Source organism: Sturnus vulgaris, chromosome W, assembly GCF_052056855.1.
Source record: "Sturnus vulgaris isolate bStuVul1 chromosome W, bStuVul1.hap1, whole genome shotgun sequence".
Taxonomy (NCBI): domain Eukaryota; kingdom Metazoa; phylum Chordata; class Aves; order Passeriformes; family Sturnidae; genus Sturnus; species Sturnus vulgaris.
Window position 1 is genome coordinate 66,155,974 of NC_142282.1, and position 14,551 is coordinate 66,170,524.

At 47.1% G+C, this 14,551-nt stretch overlaps 1 protein-coding gene and 1 long non-coding RNA gene across 2 annotated transcripts in view; one reads left to right on the forward strand and one right to left on the reverse strand.

The window, feature by feature from the left end:
• The window catches only part of LOC148220348 (uncharacterized), a 33,464-nt gene that overhangs the window by 12,908 nt on the left and 6,005 nt on the right, over positions 1-14,551 (reverse strand). The window lies entirely within an intron of this gene.
• LOC148220349 (endogenous retroviral envelope protein HEMO-like) lies at positions 2,803-3,492 on the forward strand. Its single transcript, XM_088155763.1, is given in 1 exon segment — positions 2,803-3,492. A coding segment is annotated over 1 exon segment (690 nt).

The following is a 14,551-nucleotide window of genomic DNA, read 5'->3' on the forward strand; positions in this document are numbered from 1 at the left end:
AGATGGTCCTGCATAGGAAGTTTGATTGCAGTTCCCCACATATTGTGTGTTTTGAGGGCCCCCTGGCTGATGTTCCACTGCCATCACTTGTGTCATCGCACAATGGTGAGCCGCGCTTTTCTTGGAGTTTCCCGGCAAGGGAACACAGCCATTTTGGAACGACACTGACTTGCAAAGTGTCTCCCTTTTCTGCATCTTGGGCAACGATTTGTTGCTTTCACATTTTCTGCAGACTTTGGGCAATACATTTTTATATGTCCAAATTTTCCACACTTAAAACATGGCCTTTTGGCAAGTTCTGCTGCCATTACTTCTGTGGAGTTGTTTTGTTGAGGAGTTACATGAAGAGCTGCGAGGGTTTTCTCTAGTCTTTGATCTGCAGCTTCTAGAAGTTTCCCAAATTGTTCTCCCAAGGCATTTGCTTGAATTGCTGCTACATGTTGAGGAGTACCTGTCTTGCTGCATACCTCTATCATTTGAGGTAAGGTTGGCTGTGGATCAGGCAAGGCAAAAATTATGCGTTTGCATTCTTCATTGGCATCTGCAAAAGTTAAGTTTCGAAGCAGATGGGGATGTGCCATTTTATTACTGCATTGCCTTTCCACTGCTTGAGTCAGGTGATCTATGAAAGAAGTGAATTACTTAGATACTCCTTGCTTTTCTTCTGTATAAATGCCCTCTGGAACTCCAGTAGGTTGTATTTGCAGAATGTTTTTTTGAGCTGCTTCTTTGATCTCTGTGATCACCTCTCGAGGCAGGGTCGCTGCTTGATCTTGTGGTTTATCAAGAGGAGCCTCTCCTGTTAATTGTACCAATGTGAGGTTTGCATTTGGATCTCTAGCATAGGTCTCTCTTAATTTGGTGAGAGCTCTTTTCCATTTAACTTCCCATAACATGAATTGTGCATGTGTTAAGATTGTCATGGCAATATATCTGCAGTCAAAAGGTACCAAATCGTAATTATTGAAGGTGACTTTCAATAGTTGCTTGAAGTATGGAGACCCTAAACCACTCTTTTTCAATGCTTGTTTCAGATCTTTAATTATATTGTGTCAGTGGTGCCCATCTGGGATTTGCATTTCGTCTTCCATAACTGACTGGCATGGCCATTAATCGTGTTGATGCCATGTCAAAATCTCCTTCCTTTAATGCCTTTCTTCTAATCTCATCACAATTGGTAAGTATGTCTTTTGAAGAATTTTTTGTTTTATTTTTTTGGGATGGCTCCTGTTCCAGGAGGAAATGGGACTAATTCTCTGTTAGTATTCTGTGGATTGTCTGTATTCCATGGGTTTGTGTCCTGCAAAGATGCTCCTTCTTCAGGCTTCAAGGCTGTATTCATTCCTTCATTCACTCCCCCTTCTGTAAAATGACTTGGTGTTTGCATTTGCTGTTGCATAGTATAAGTATTTGAGGGTGCAGTAATAGAAGTGGCCAAAGGTGGTGCTAGAACAAGAGGTTGAATGTCATGTTGCTCACAAAATGGGGCCAGCGGAAGTAAGTATGCATTGTTTAAGGAAGTATACAGGATGCCGCCATTTTGTTGTATGGAAGGTGTGTGGAGGGCATGACCATTTTGTGAGAGGCACAGCTCTTGTGCACAATCTCGCAACTGGAATAAAAGATCTCTGAGGAATTCCCGTGGAATTGCATTATGGTATGTAATTGTTTGACCAAGGGGAGGATTCATCAGCATTGCCACCATGGCTGACGGGTGCCAGGGACCCGGGAAAACCTGTGCTGCACCTAGGTGATCTGTTGGCATGTGGGAGAGAGCCCACTCATTCTGCTCAGTCCAGGAACTGCCGTTTCTGTATTTTGCGCTGTTTGTGGCAGGTGCAGTATTTGTGTAAATCAGGGATGTGCACTTCGCGCAAGTGGTGCTGTTTGTGCTGCAAAGGGTTTGGGTCTGCCTGATTCTGGGCTACTTTTCAGTCTCATAATCTGAAGGTCATGAGTTCAATCCTCACATGGGGCACCACCTTAATAGTGGTGCCACATATTAGTGGCTGGCTTCTTTTTTCTTCTGCCTTCACTCAGAGTCAGGATTGAATGCATGAGAGATGAATTTTCTCGTGTTCAGATTCAGTTGTTCATTAATCCTTATATATAGTACAGAGAGTTCTGCAGGACTTCTAGCAAACAAGTAAAAAGTGAGAAAAATGTAGGTGTATCTTGCTAGTTACAAGGTCTTTTAAAGCCTAACTATCCAATTAAAAGCTAACCTCTGTGTTATTTATACTTTTGACTCAATAACCAAACATCTGTGACCCACACTGCAGTACTTTCTAAGCAACCAAAAACTACTACCTGAAATGAAGAAAAAGGAACATGAAGGAAGAAGCCACCACCCAAGAACCTCCATCTTGTCCCATATCTATTAATATATTCTAAAACCCCAAATTCCAAACCCTTCACCATGTAAAATTACACACCTCTATTCAAACTACACACCCGTGATTCTAACTCCATCACTCAAATTTGGAAACCTTCTCCAAGGCCTCAAGTCAAAAGCAGTGTTCTTTTGAGGATGAGTGTCAGAAAGCACAGAAAGTTTAAAACTCACAGGCTTCAGGGTTCCAACAGCCACTGATTGGTCTTTTAATGAAAGAGAACCATTCTGAAAGGTGGGAATGAATTGATAATACTCTTCTGCTTCCTATACCCCTTAGCAGCCTAATAGATCACGGGAATTACACTATTTCCTGCTCAATTGTAAATGCCACAGGAAAAGGCATTCTTCCTTCATATTGCCATAAGACCAAATTCATGGAAAGAATAAGCCCAAGATCTGTGAGAAAGATGGAAATGACATCATGGAGACTAGTTCTACCACATGGGACAGCGTGGTATTGGATATGTGGGAATGAGGTCTGGAAAATTCTGCCCATAGATAAAGATAGACCCTGTGCCCTTGGGTCTGTAACTCCCAACATAACATTTGATCATGTTGAGGATCTAAATGGAAGGATGGGGAGGATGAAAATATCCATTAATCCCCTCATTCAATGTCTCACACTTTTCTATAGTGTAATCAGAGCTCTCATCCCCTCTTTGGGAATAGCCAAGCTGGAGAGGGCAGTTGTAAATATCTCAACCATTATTGAACATATTGAATGACAGACTACAGATACAATTTCGGCCTTACAGGAAGAAGAAATCCGTGATTTGTCTCATATGGTTTTGCAGAACAGAATGGATCTCAATTTCCTTCTGGCTGCACAAGATGTATGTGCTATCATTAATACCACTTATTGTTTTTATGTGGACCAGAGTAGAAGAATTAAGAAGGATTTGACTGAAATTCGGAAGCAGACTCAAATTTTCCATGAAGTAGCTCTCAGGAATAACACCTTGAACTTTGACTATATCTTCTACACCCTCATTTCATGGTTACCAAACTGGGCCTGGATAAAAGAAATGTTCATAGTAGCTGTAATTATAGTTGGTTTCTGTATGATAGCTAGTTGTGTAAACTGGTGCTGTGGTTAAATAGGGAGTAGAGACTAGACAAGGTAGAGTCTTGTTAGTCTCTAAAAGGGGAGAAATGGTGCCAAATTGATTTTTGCCTTTTTTCTTTTATATATTCTCTATATTCTTTACTCATTTATTTGTAGCTCTGTAGCCTATTATAGTATTAGTAGCTAGCATTTTACCTACTCTGTTAGACAGAAAGACAAAATAAATTCTCCAGAAGCTCCAAGCTGAGGGTCCAAGGTTAGATTCTCTGGGAAGCCAAGGCTGAAACTAGCTCTCCGAGACACATTTTCATAAAGAGAGTTTAGTTCCTATCTAACTGGGGGTGGGGATTCAGAAAGGGTTGAACAGGAGGAATTACCTCATCACTTATGTCTCTAATTGGGGATTCTTGTCAGTTATGCTAATTTGCTAAACATATAAAACATATAAAAATTGTATGCATTTTATGTTACGTATGCATCTTTGGCGCTTTCCACCTAGCAAGTTGTGCAACTAAGGATCCTTATAAAGGTAACCCCTTTTATCACCTATGTCCAACTCATGGACCAAGAAACAGAGAAAAGGCATCAGTAGACAATCAAACTGTTGGGGGTTGAATGCTTCGCTTTTCTTTCTGTGGAATTTCTCCCATTGTTATGCTAAGTAATTGTGGCTACACCTTAAAACGACAGATAATGTTCTCTCGTAGGGGGGTGGCTGGAGGGGGAGGGGGGGGGAACCGGAAAAGGAAAGGTGGGATAGGGGGGTCTGGAGCGGGGGACGCTCTCTCGCTTGGCTCCTGGAGTGGGAAGACAACCTGGGCTCTGCTCTGGCATCTTCCCCTGTCATCCCAGCGCTGAGATCCACGCTCCCTGCCTTTGGACATCGCTCCGCGGCTCTCCCAGCTCACCCTACTACCTCCGGACACTCTGCTGAGCACCACGACCGACACCGTGAGGGGGGAGTAACTTTCCCCATCCTCTCTCTCCCCTGGGCCGCGGCCGCCATCACCCAGCCCTCTTCAACTGCGCGGGACCTGCCCTGCCCCCACAGCACCGGTAACAGCACAGGGAGACGGCCTGCGGCCAGGAGGGACTGGAGTGGAGCTAGACTGTTTCTGTTGCCAATTTTTATAGCTGTTGTTGTTTTTTTCTGCTTTGTTAAATACCAGTAAAGAACTGTTATTCTCATCCCCATATCTCCTGCCTGAAGGTGTCTGAATTGGACCTAAAATAATTAAAAGGGAGGGGGATTGCACTCTGCATCGCAGAAAAGGGGCTCCTGCCTTTCCTTAGACCATACCTGTCTTTCAAACCGAGACAGATTTTGGCGCCCGGAACGTGGGGCATTGCCTGAGGGCATTGAGAGAGGGGTAGAAAAGGGGATAACAGTTCTTAAATTACCCAAGCTTGTGGTAGGTGACACCATGCTGTCCAGCTTACCCTGGATTGGCCTCCATGTGGTCACTGCTATATCTCTCCCATTTGCAAGCCCTTTTTTAAACATGAGTTTCATAACCAAGGTTACTGTGGCTATTATCCAGTTTATTATGTGGGTTGATCAGTTGAGGAATTCATGGATTTTTAATTTTCTCTGGAAGATGGCCACATGGATTCAGAGCTATCACACTCTAAGTGTGTGTTTCTGGGGCTACTTCAATAATGGTACTTACTGTGAGGAAGTGGCAGCAGGTGAAATTTTTTCTCAACCCATCACAGGGTTTTTGAAGTTCACCCCACCAGTCTTCAAGGGGTTCCAATCCACTTTAAATGCTAATGACATTATATTGTGGCTAGTGTTGCTTATATCCCTGTTAAACCTGTTCTATCTAACATTCAGAGATAAGGGGAGATTGACTTGGATAACAACCCTGATACCTACCCGAGGAAATAGTGATGTTACCCCAGAGCCTGATCCTGTCCCAGAGACTAGGGAGGTTACCCCAGAGCCTGATCTTGTCCCAGAGACTAGGGAGGTTACCCCAGAGCCTGATCCTATCCCAGAGACTAGGGATATTACCCCAGAGTTTGACCCTGCTCCACAGCCCACCTCGGAAAGGAACCACCCAGAATGGGTGGGGGTGCTAGCAAAGGAGATACGTGAGATGGGCCAGATGCTGAAGGAGTACCTCTCCCCAGCTGGTGAGAAACCCTCCCCCTGCCTTAAAGAGGGAGACTCTGGTGGTGCAGCAGTGGGACCCACAGATGTTACATCTGTCCAGGTTCCAGCTGAACTGCAAGGGCACTCACAGCCAGCAGCAGTTGCCCCTGTGGAAACTAGGAAGTCTAAGATGAAAACAAGGCACCTAGATAATAAGGGTCAGGAAGGGGGCCCCTCACAACCAGCAGGGGAGCCAGAAGTTGAGATCATCACCGAGTCCCTGTCATACGAGAGTCTCCGTAACCTGCGAAAAGACATTGTACGACGGGGCCGTGAGGCTTTTACAACCTGGTTACTGCGGGTCTGGGACCTTATGGGTACAGGTGTGCAACTGGATGGTACTGAGGCAAGGAATTTGGGAGCCTTGACCCAGGACTCAGGTGTGGACCAGGTATTTGTAAGGGAGACAGGTCTCCTTTCCCTCTGGGAGCGACTTTTAATGAGTGTGAGAGAGAGATTTGTCCACAGGGAAAGAATGCAGGAGTACCACCAGAGAACACGTTGGAATACCCTTGAGGAAGGGATCCAAAAGCTGAGAGAAGTGGCAGTGCTGGAGGTGCTCTTTGGGAGGGATGGACAGCATGACAATGACCCTGACAAGGTCAGGTGCACAGGGCAGATGTTGTGGAATCTGGCAAACCTGGGCCCATCTCAATATACCCCCTTTATTGCAATGATTGATGCTGATACCAACCAAGTGACAGTGGGTTCTGTTGCCAACAGGCTCAGGAATTATCAGAGTATGATGGCTGGCCCAGTGCAGGCTCATGTCTCTGCTGTGGCTAAGGACCTCAGAGAGGAGTTTAAGGAGGAGATGAAGGAGATAAGGGAAGAGGTGAGGAAGATCAGTGCAGCACCAGTGAGAGTCATGGACCCCAAAAGTAGAGCCCAACGCCCCCCAGCTAGGGAGAGAGGGTACACCCCACGTGCTGACCTGTGGTTTTTTCTACGTGACCACGGGGAAGACATGAGAAGGTGGGATGGGAAACCCACTTCCGTCCTGGCAGCACGGGTGCGCCAAATCAGGGAGGGGAACACCAACAGAGGGAACTCCACTAAAGTGAGGGTAGCCTCAGCCTCCCATGGAGGTGCAGGGTATTACAGAAGGGAGGATGATCTGTCAGATCCCCTTGAAGGAACCTCCAGTATGTATGCCCAGGAGAGAAATAATAACCAGGGCTAGAGGGGCCCTGCCTCTAGCCAGGGAGAGGCACGGGAAAACCGGATCTTTTGGACGGTGTGGATCCGATGGCCTGGCACATCAGAGCCACAGGAACACAGTGCATTGGTTGACACTGGTTCACAATGTACATTAATACCATCAGGACATGTCGGGAAGGAACCTGTTTCAATTGCTGGGGTTACAGGGGGATCTCAGGAATTGACTCTGCTGGAGGCTGAGGTGAGCCTGACTGGGAAAGAGTGGCAGAAACATCCAATTGTGACTGGCCCAGAGGCACCATGTATCCTAGGCATAGACTTCCTCAGGAATGGCTATTACAAAGACCCAAAGGGACTCAGGTGGGCTTTTGGAATAGCTGCTGTGGCGGCAGAGGGCATTAAGCAGTTGAACACCCTGCCTGGGCTATCAGAAAACCCATCTGCAGTGGGACTCCTCAGGGTGAAAGAGCAACAGGTGCCAATTGCTACCTCAACAGTGCACCGCCGGCAGTACCGGACGAATCGAGATGCCGTGATCCCCATCCACAAGATAATCCGTGAGCTGGAGAGCCAAGGGGTGGTCAGCAAAACCCACTCACCCTTCAACAGCCCCATCTGGCCTGTGCGTAAATCTGAAGGAGAATGGAGATTGACAGTGGACTATCGTGCACTGAATGAGGTGACTCCACCGCTGAGCGCTGCCGTGCCGGACATGCTGGAACTGCAGTACGAGCTGGAGTCCAAGGCAGCAAAGTGGTACGCCACCATTGACATCGCCAATGCATTCTTCTCCATTCCTCTGGCAGCAGAGTGCAGGCCTCAGTTCGCTTTCACCTGGAGGGGTGTGCAATACATGTGGAACCGACTGCCCCAGGGGTGGAAACACAGCCCCACCATCTGTCATGGGCTGATCCAGGCTACACTGGAGAAGGGTGGAGCTCCAGAACATCTGCAGTACATTGATGACATCATTGTGTGGGGGGATACGGCAATGGAAGTATTTCAGAAAGGAGAAAAGATCATTGAGATTCTGCTGGGAGCTGGCTTCGCCATTAAAAAGAGCAAAGTCAAAGGGCCTGCCCAAGAGATCCAGTTCCTGGGAGTAAAGTGGCAAGATGGACGGCGCCAGATCCCCAGTGAGGTCATCAATAAGATCACTGCAATGTCTCCACCAACCAGCAAGAAGGAAACACAAGCCTTCCTAGGTGCCATAGGCTTTTGGAGAATGCACATTCCTGAGTACAGCCAGATTGTGAGCCCTCTTTACCTGGTCACCCGCAAGAAGAACGATTTCCACTGGGGCCCTGAGCAGCAGCAAGCCTTTGCCCAGATCAAGCAGGAGATTGCTCATGCAGTAGCCCTTGGCCCAGTCAGGACGGGACCAGATGTGAAGAACGTGCTCTACTCTGCAGCCGGGAACCATGGTCTGTCCTGGAGCCTTTGGCAGAAGGTGCCTGGTGAGACGCGAGGCCGACCACTGGGGTTCTGGAGCCGAAGCTACAGAGGGTCCGAGGCCAACTACACTCCGACAGAGAGGGAGATCTTGGCCGCCTATGAAGGGGTCCAAGCGGCCTGAGAGGTGGTTGGCACAGAAACACAACTCCTCCTGGCACCCCGACTGCCAGTGCTGGGGTGGATGTTTAAAGGAAAGGTTCCCTCAACCCACCATGCCACTGACGCCACATGGAGTAAATGGATTGCCCTCATCACACAACGTGCCCGTATTGGAAACCCGAATCGCCCTGGGATTTTGGAGATTATTACCAACTGGCCGGAAGGGGAAGACTTTGGCCTTGCCGACGAAGAGGAACAGGAACAGGTGACCCGGGCCGAAGAAGCCCCACCATATAACCAACTGCCAGCAGATGAAACATGCTATGCTCTTTTCACTGATGGTTCCTGCCGCATCGTGGGGATGAACCGGAAGTGGAAAGCAGCCGTATGGAGCCCCACACGACAGGTTGCACAAGCTACCGAAGGAGAAGGTGGATCGAGTCAACTTGCTGAACTCAAAGCTGTTCAGCTGGCCCTGAACATTGCTGAAAGAGAGAAGTGGCCAAAACTCTACCTTTACACTGATTCATGGATGGTAGCCAATGCTCTGTGGGGATGGCTGGAAAGGTGGAAAAAGGCTAACTGGCAACGTAGGGGAAAACCAATCTGGGCTGCCAATGAATGGAAAGACATTGCCACCCGGGTAGAGAAGTTGCCTGTGAAAGTCCGTCACGTAGATGCCCATGTCCCCAAGAGTCGGGCTAATGAGGAACACCGACACAATGAGCAGGTAGATCAGGCTGCACAGATAGAGGTGTCGCAGATAGATTTAGACTGGCAGCACAAGGGAGAGTTGTTCCTGGCTCGATGGGCCCATGATGCCTCAGGTCATCAGGGCAGAGATGCCACCTATAAGTGGGCACGAGACCGAGGGGTGGATCTAACCATGGACAGTATTTCTCAAGTTATCCATGACTGTGAGACATGCGCTGCCATCAAGCAAGCCAAGCGGGTGAAGCCCCTCTGGTATGGGGGGCGATGGTCCAAATATAAGTATGGAGAGGCCTGGCAGATTGACTACATCACACTGCCTCAAACCCGCCAGGGCAAGCGCTATGTACTGACCATGGTGGAAGCCACCACTGGATGGTTGGAGACCTACCCTGTGCCTCATGCCACTGCTCGGAACACCATCCTGGGCCTGGAAAAACAAGTTCTTTGGAGGCATGGTACCCCTGAGAGAATTGAGTCAGACAATGGGACTCATTTCAAGAACAGCCTTATAAACACCTGGGCTAGAGAACACGGCATTGAGTGGGTGTACCATATCCCCTACCATGCACCAGCTGCAGGGAAAGTTGAACGGTGCAATGGCCTGCTTAAAACCACCTTGAAGGCACTGGGTGGGGGAACTTTCAAGAACTGGGAGATTAATCTACCAAAGGCCACCTGGTTAGTGAACACCCGAGGTTCCACTAACCGAGCAGGCCCTGCCCAATCTGAGCCCTTGGGAATATCGAATGGAGATAAGGTTCCAGTGGTACACATGAGAGGTATGCTAGGAAAAACTGTTTGGGTGAATCCTGCCTCCAGCAAAGACAATCCCATCCATGGAGTTGTATTCGCTCAAGGACCAGGTTGCACCTGGTGGGTGATGCAAAAGAATGGAGAGACCAGATGCATACCCCAAGGAGACCTTGTTTTAGGGTGAAATACCTATAGTACTGTGCCTATGTCTCTAACTGCATGTATGTATATATAATGTAACAGTTTAATTTGATATAGCATATTAGTATGGGAGAAATTCAGGGGTGGATAATGTTGGGGGTTGAATGCTTCGCTTTTCTTTCTGTGGAATTTCTCCCATTGTTATGCTAAGTAATTGTGGCTACACCTTAAAACGACAGATAATGTTCTCTCGTAGGGGGGTGGCTGGAGGGGGAGGGGGGGGGAACCGGAAAAGGAAAGGTGGGATAGGGGGGTCTGGAGCGGGGGACGCTCTCTCGCTTGGCTCCTGGAGTGGGAAGACAACCTGGGCTCCGCTCTGGCATCTTCCCCTGCCATCCCAGCGCTGAGATCCACGCTCCCTGCCTTTGGACATCGCTCCGCGGCTCTCCCAGCTCACCCTACTACCTCCGGACACTCTGCTGAGCACCACGACCGACACCGTGAGGGGGGAGTAACTTTCCCCATCCTCTCTCTCCCCTGGGCCGCGGCCGCCATCACCCAGCCCTCTTCAACTGCGCGGGACCTGCCCTGCCCCCACAGCACCGGTAACAGCACAGGGAGACGGCCTGCGGCCAGGAGGGACTGGAGTGGAGCTAGACTGTTTCTGTTGCCAATTTTTATAGCTGTTGTTGTTTTTTTCTGCTTTGTTAAATACCAGTAAAGAACTGTTATTCTCATCCCCACATCTCCTGCCTGAAGGTGTCTGAATTGGACCTAAAATAATTAAAAGGGAGGGGGATTGCACTCTGCATCGCAGAAAAGGGGCTCCTGCCTTTCCTTAGACCATACCTGTCTTTCAAACCGAGACACAAACAAACTCAGCATTTTGCAAGCAGAAACTTTTTGGAGTGAACTTTTCAAACTGTATATGCTGCATGAAGTGAGCAGGTCCCTGGGGGCCAGGTCACCCCATGTTGGCACCAGGAGACCAGCTCTTTCCCTCCCAACTCACCCTCGACTCAGAGGACAGCAGGGCCAACATCAGCGGAGTCCAGTGTTGGATCCCAGAAACACGGGTTTTTGAGCTTTCTGTGCTTTCTGGTACTGACCCCCTGGAGAACACTGCTTTTGACCTGAGGCCTTGGAGGAGGCTTCCAAATTTGAGTGATGAAGTTAAAATCACGGGTGTGTAGTTAAATAGAAGTGTGTGCTTTCACATGGTAAAGGGTTTTAAATTTGAGGGTTTTATGATATAGTAATAGGTATGGGACAAGATGGAGGATTTTGGGTGGTGTCTCAGTGTTCATCTTCCTTCTTCTTCATGGGTTTCACGTAGTAGTTTCTGATTGGTCAGTTAGTGTCACACTGAGGGTCATGGGAAGTTAGTTATTGGGTCAAAAGTATAAATAATATAGGTGTTAATTCCCTATTGGACTGTTTAAGAGACCTTGTAGCAGCTGTATCTGTCTCCATTTTGTTCACTTCTAGCAGATGGCTAGAAGTGCTGCTGAACCTCCTGTACTTTCTGATAAGATTTAATAAACAACCAAGCCTGAACATGAGAAAATCCATTTCCTTTGTGTATTTTTAAATCCTGGCTCTGAGTGAAGGCAGAAGAGACTGAGACAAACCAATAATTAAGTGATACAAAACTCCTACCACTGTTACAGTCCAGCAGGCAGCAGGAGGAAGCAGCAGGTTCTGGCACTTCTCATCTGCCACTGGAACTGCTCTGTAAGCTCCTACCTTCCTGGGAGGGTTCTTTTTGTCTGCCTTTTTTTTTCTTTGTCTCCTGAACCATATAGATTTTGGCAGCCCAATACACCTGTTTGTTGTTATGGTGCTCCTCATTGTAACAGACCAGCCGGGACTCAGTTTCTTCAAGCAGGGAAGCCAATTCTTTATTCACAAAGCTCATATTAATAGGAAATACGAGAAGGTGAGAAGGCACTATGTTCAACCTAATTGGTCAGCAATACAGTGAAACACAGTTCATTGGTCGGTAAGGGCTATTATATATGTCTATCAAATTTTCTCTCACTAGATAAGCTTACATATTTTCTTCACTGATTCTCATGGGACAGATTCATTTTTTAATGCAGGTGCAAACTTATTTTTCTCTCCAAGAATAGGTTGTTGTGTTCATTCTTATAATTTTTCCTTATGGGAACTTAAAAGCTACTTCTAGCTTAACTAGAGTTGCAGGGCCTAAACCATATTTTATAAGGCCTTTCTTTTATAATATATCTACCTGTCTGCAACACCTCATTAGTCTGACTCTTAGGCGTATGCGCATCCACATGATGGACTTTGACTGTCAGTTTCTCTACCCAGGTAGCAATGTCTTGTCACTCTTCAGCAGCCCAAACTGGTTTTCCTCTGTGCTGCCAATTGGAGTTTTTTCACCTTTCCAGACAGGAGTCAGTGCAGAGTGTTGGCCACTTCTCTCGCTCAGCAATATCCAATGCCAGCTGGATGGCTTTCAACTCTGCAATCTGACTTGATTCACCTTGTCCTTCAGTAGCTTCTCTGACTTGCCACATAGGGCTCCATACAGCTTCTTTCCATTTCCTAGTGGTCCCTACAATAGGGCAGGATCCATTAGTGAAGAGAGTCTATTGCATCTTACTTTCTGGTAACTGGTTATATAGTGGGGCCTCCTCAGCATGTCACCTCTTCTTCCTCTTCAGATGACAATCCAAAACTTTCACCTTTGGGCCAATTTGTGATGACTTCCATGATCCCAGGGCAATTTGGATTTCCTATTTGAGCTAGCTATGTAATGAGAACAATCCACTTACTCCACGTAGCATCAGTGGCATGATGTGTTGCAGAGAATTTTCCTTTAAACATCCAGCCAAACACTGGTAGTTGGGGTGTCAAAAGAAGCTGTTCTTCAGTGCCAATCACTTCTGAGGCAGCTTGAATCCCTTCATAGGCTGCAAGAATATCTTTTTCAGTTGGGATGTAGCTCACCTCAGATCCTCTGTATGCCCGACTCCAGAATCTGAAAGGTCATCTTCGAGTCTCCCCAGGTACCTTCTGCCAGAGACTCCAGGAAAGACCATTCTCCCTGGCTGAAGTGTAGACCAGGTTCTTCATATCCTGTCGGGTCCTGACTGGTTGTGAGAGACTGGAAAGACTGATGTCTCAAAACATTTTGGGGTGCATGTTTGAGGGGAAAGGGGCAGATCAGGCCTTGCCCTCGTGCTGCAATGCACTGCCCTTCACCCCCCACCCCTAGAGCCTGTATCCCAGCATCACAGAGGCTGCCAATCACTAGCACACCAAAGGCAATGCGCCACAACCTATCTCTGGAGCCCTGTATTGGTTTGAAAGCAAAACCAGCGAGAGACTTTAAGTCAGTAATACAATTTAATAGGAAAAAAAGAGAAAAAAAAGAAAATACATGCAATAATACAAAAGAAAAACCACTGACAGAGTCAGAATACAACCTGACACCCTGTCAGTCAGGGTGTTGGTAGCAGTCCGATTAAATGATGGCTGCAGTCCTTCTGGATGACAGATGTGGTTCAGTTGAAGCAGTGCTCCTGTAGAAGGTGCAGTTTTCCTCCGAAGGTCCAGCAATGATGCAGAAAAGGTCTGACTTTCCTCTGGGATCCAATGGAAAGGGCTGCCTTCGCTTTCTAAACCCCAGTTTTTTATCTAGGTAGGAAAGGCTTGGCTCCTCCCCCTGGCTGGACCATCTCCCAATGGGATGATGTAATTTTATCAGTCAAACAATAGGACTTAATGGCCCATTAACAGAAGATATCTTCTGTTGGAAGGATGGGTTGTGAAAAGATAACGATGATCATCCCCCTGATTTTATCAGATGGCACATCAGCAGAGGATATCTCCCACAGAGATAAGGATCACCACCCCTCCTACATTTCAACAGATGGTGATAGAATACACATTTTTGCATTGTACCCCAGGACAAGCCCCAACCCAGCTCCTAAGTGGCCAAATGACTGGAAGTCCCACCTGGGGGAAGGACCCAGGAAGGCCAAGGGGTATTTAAAGCTGAATATGGAGTGAGCACGTCTTGACCCTACCTCCTCTTGGGATTTGTCACAGCTGAACACAGCTGAAACCCAAGAGTTGATAGCTCTATGTGGGTTTTTTCTATATTCTTTCTTTCTCTCATTTTCTAATTCCCTCTTCTCAAAATTTTTGGACTAACTTAAAATCTAATTAACTTAGAGTTTGCTAAGTTGAATGGGCTAAGTTAATGCTTTGAGAAATGTTTTATATTGATTGAACGTTGCACTAAACCTTTTGCCAAAGTCATCTAATTTTCTAAAGTTGCCAGTAAAGCCTTTTTTGTTGTTTTGTCCTCTTGAGAAATATATTGCACCTAACTCACAGTACATGTACAACTGTAAGTCCTTTTAAAAGCCTCATCAAATGAGTTGTTTGGGGCCTTACACTGGCCCAAGGGCTACTGTGTGGGCAATCTCTTGCTTGATCTGTTTAAATCTTGCTATTGTTCAGGGCCCCACTTGAAACTGCTATTCTTTCGCATCACGAGGTACACAGGACTTACAATCTGGATGTATTCCAGGATGTGCATTCTCCAAAAGCACATGGCATCTAGGAAAGTCTG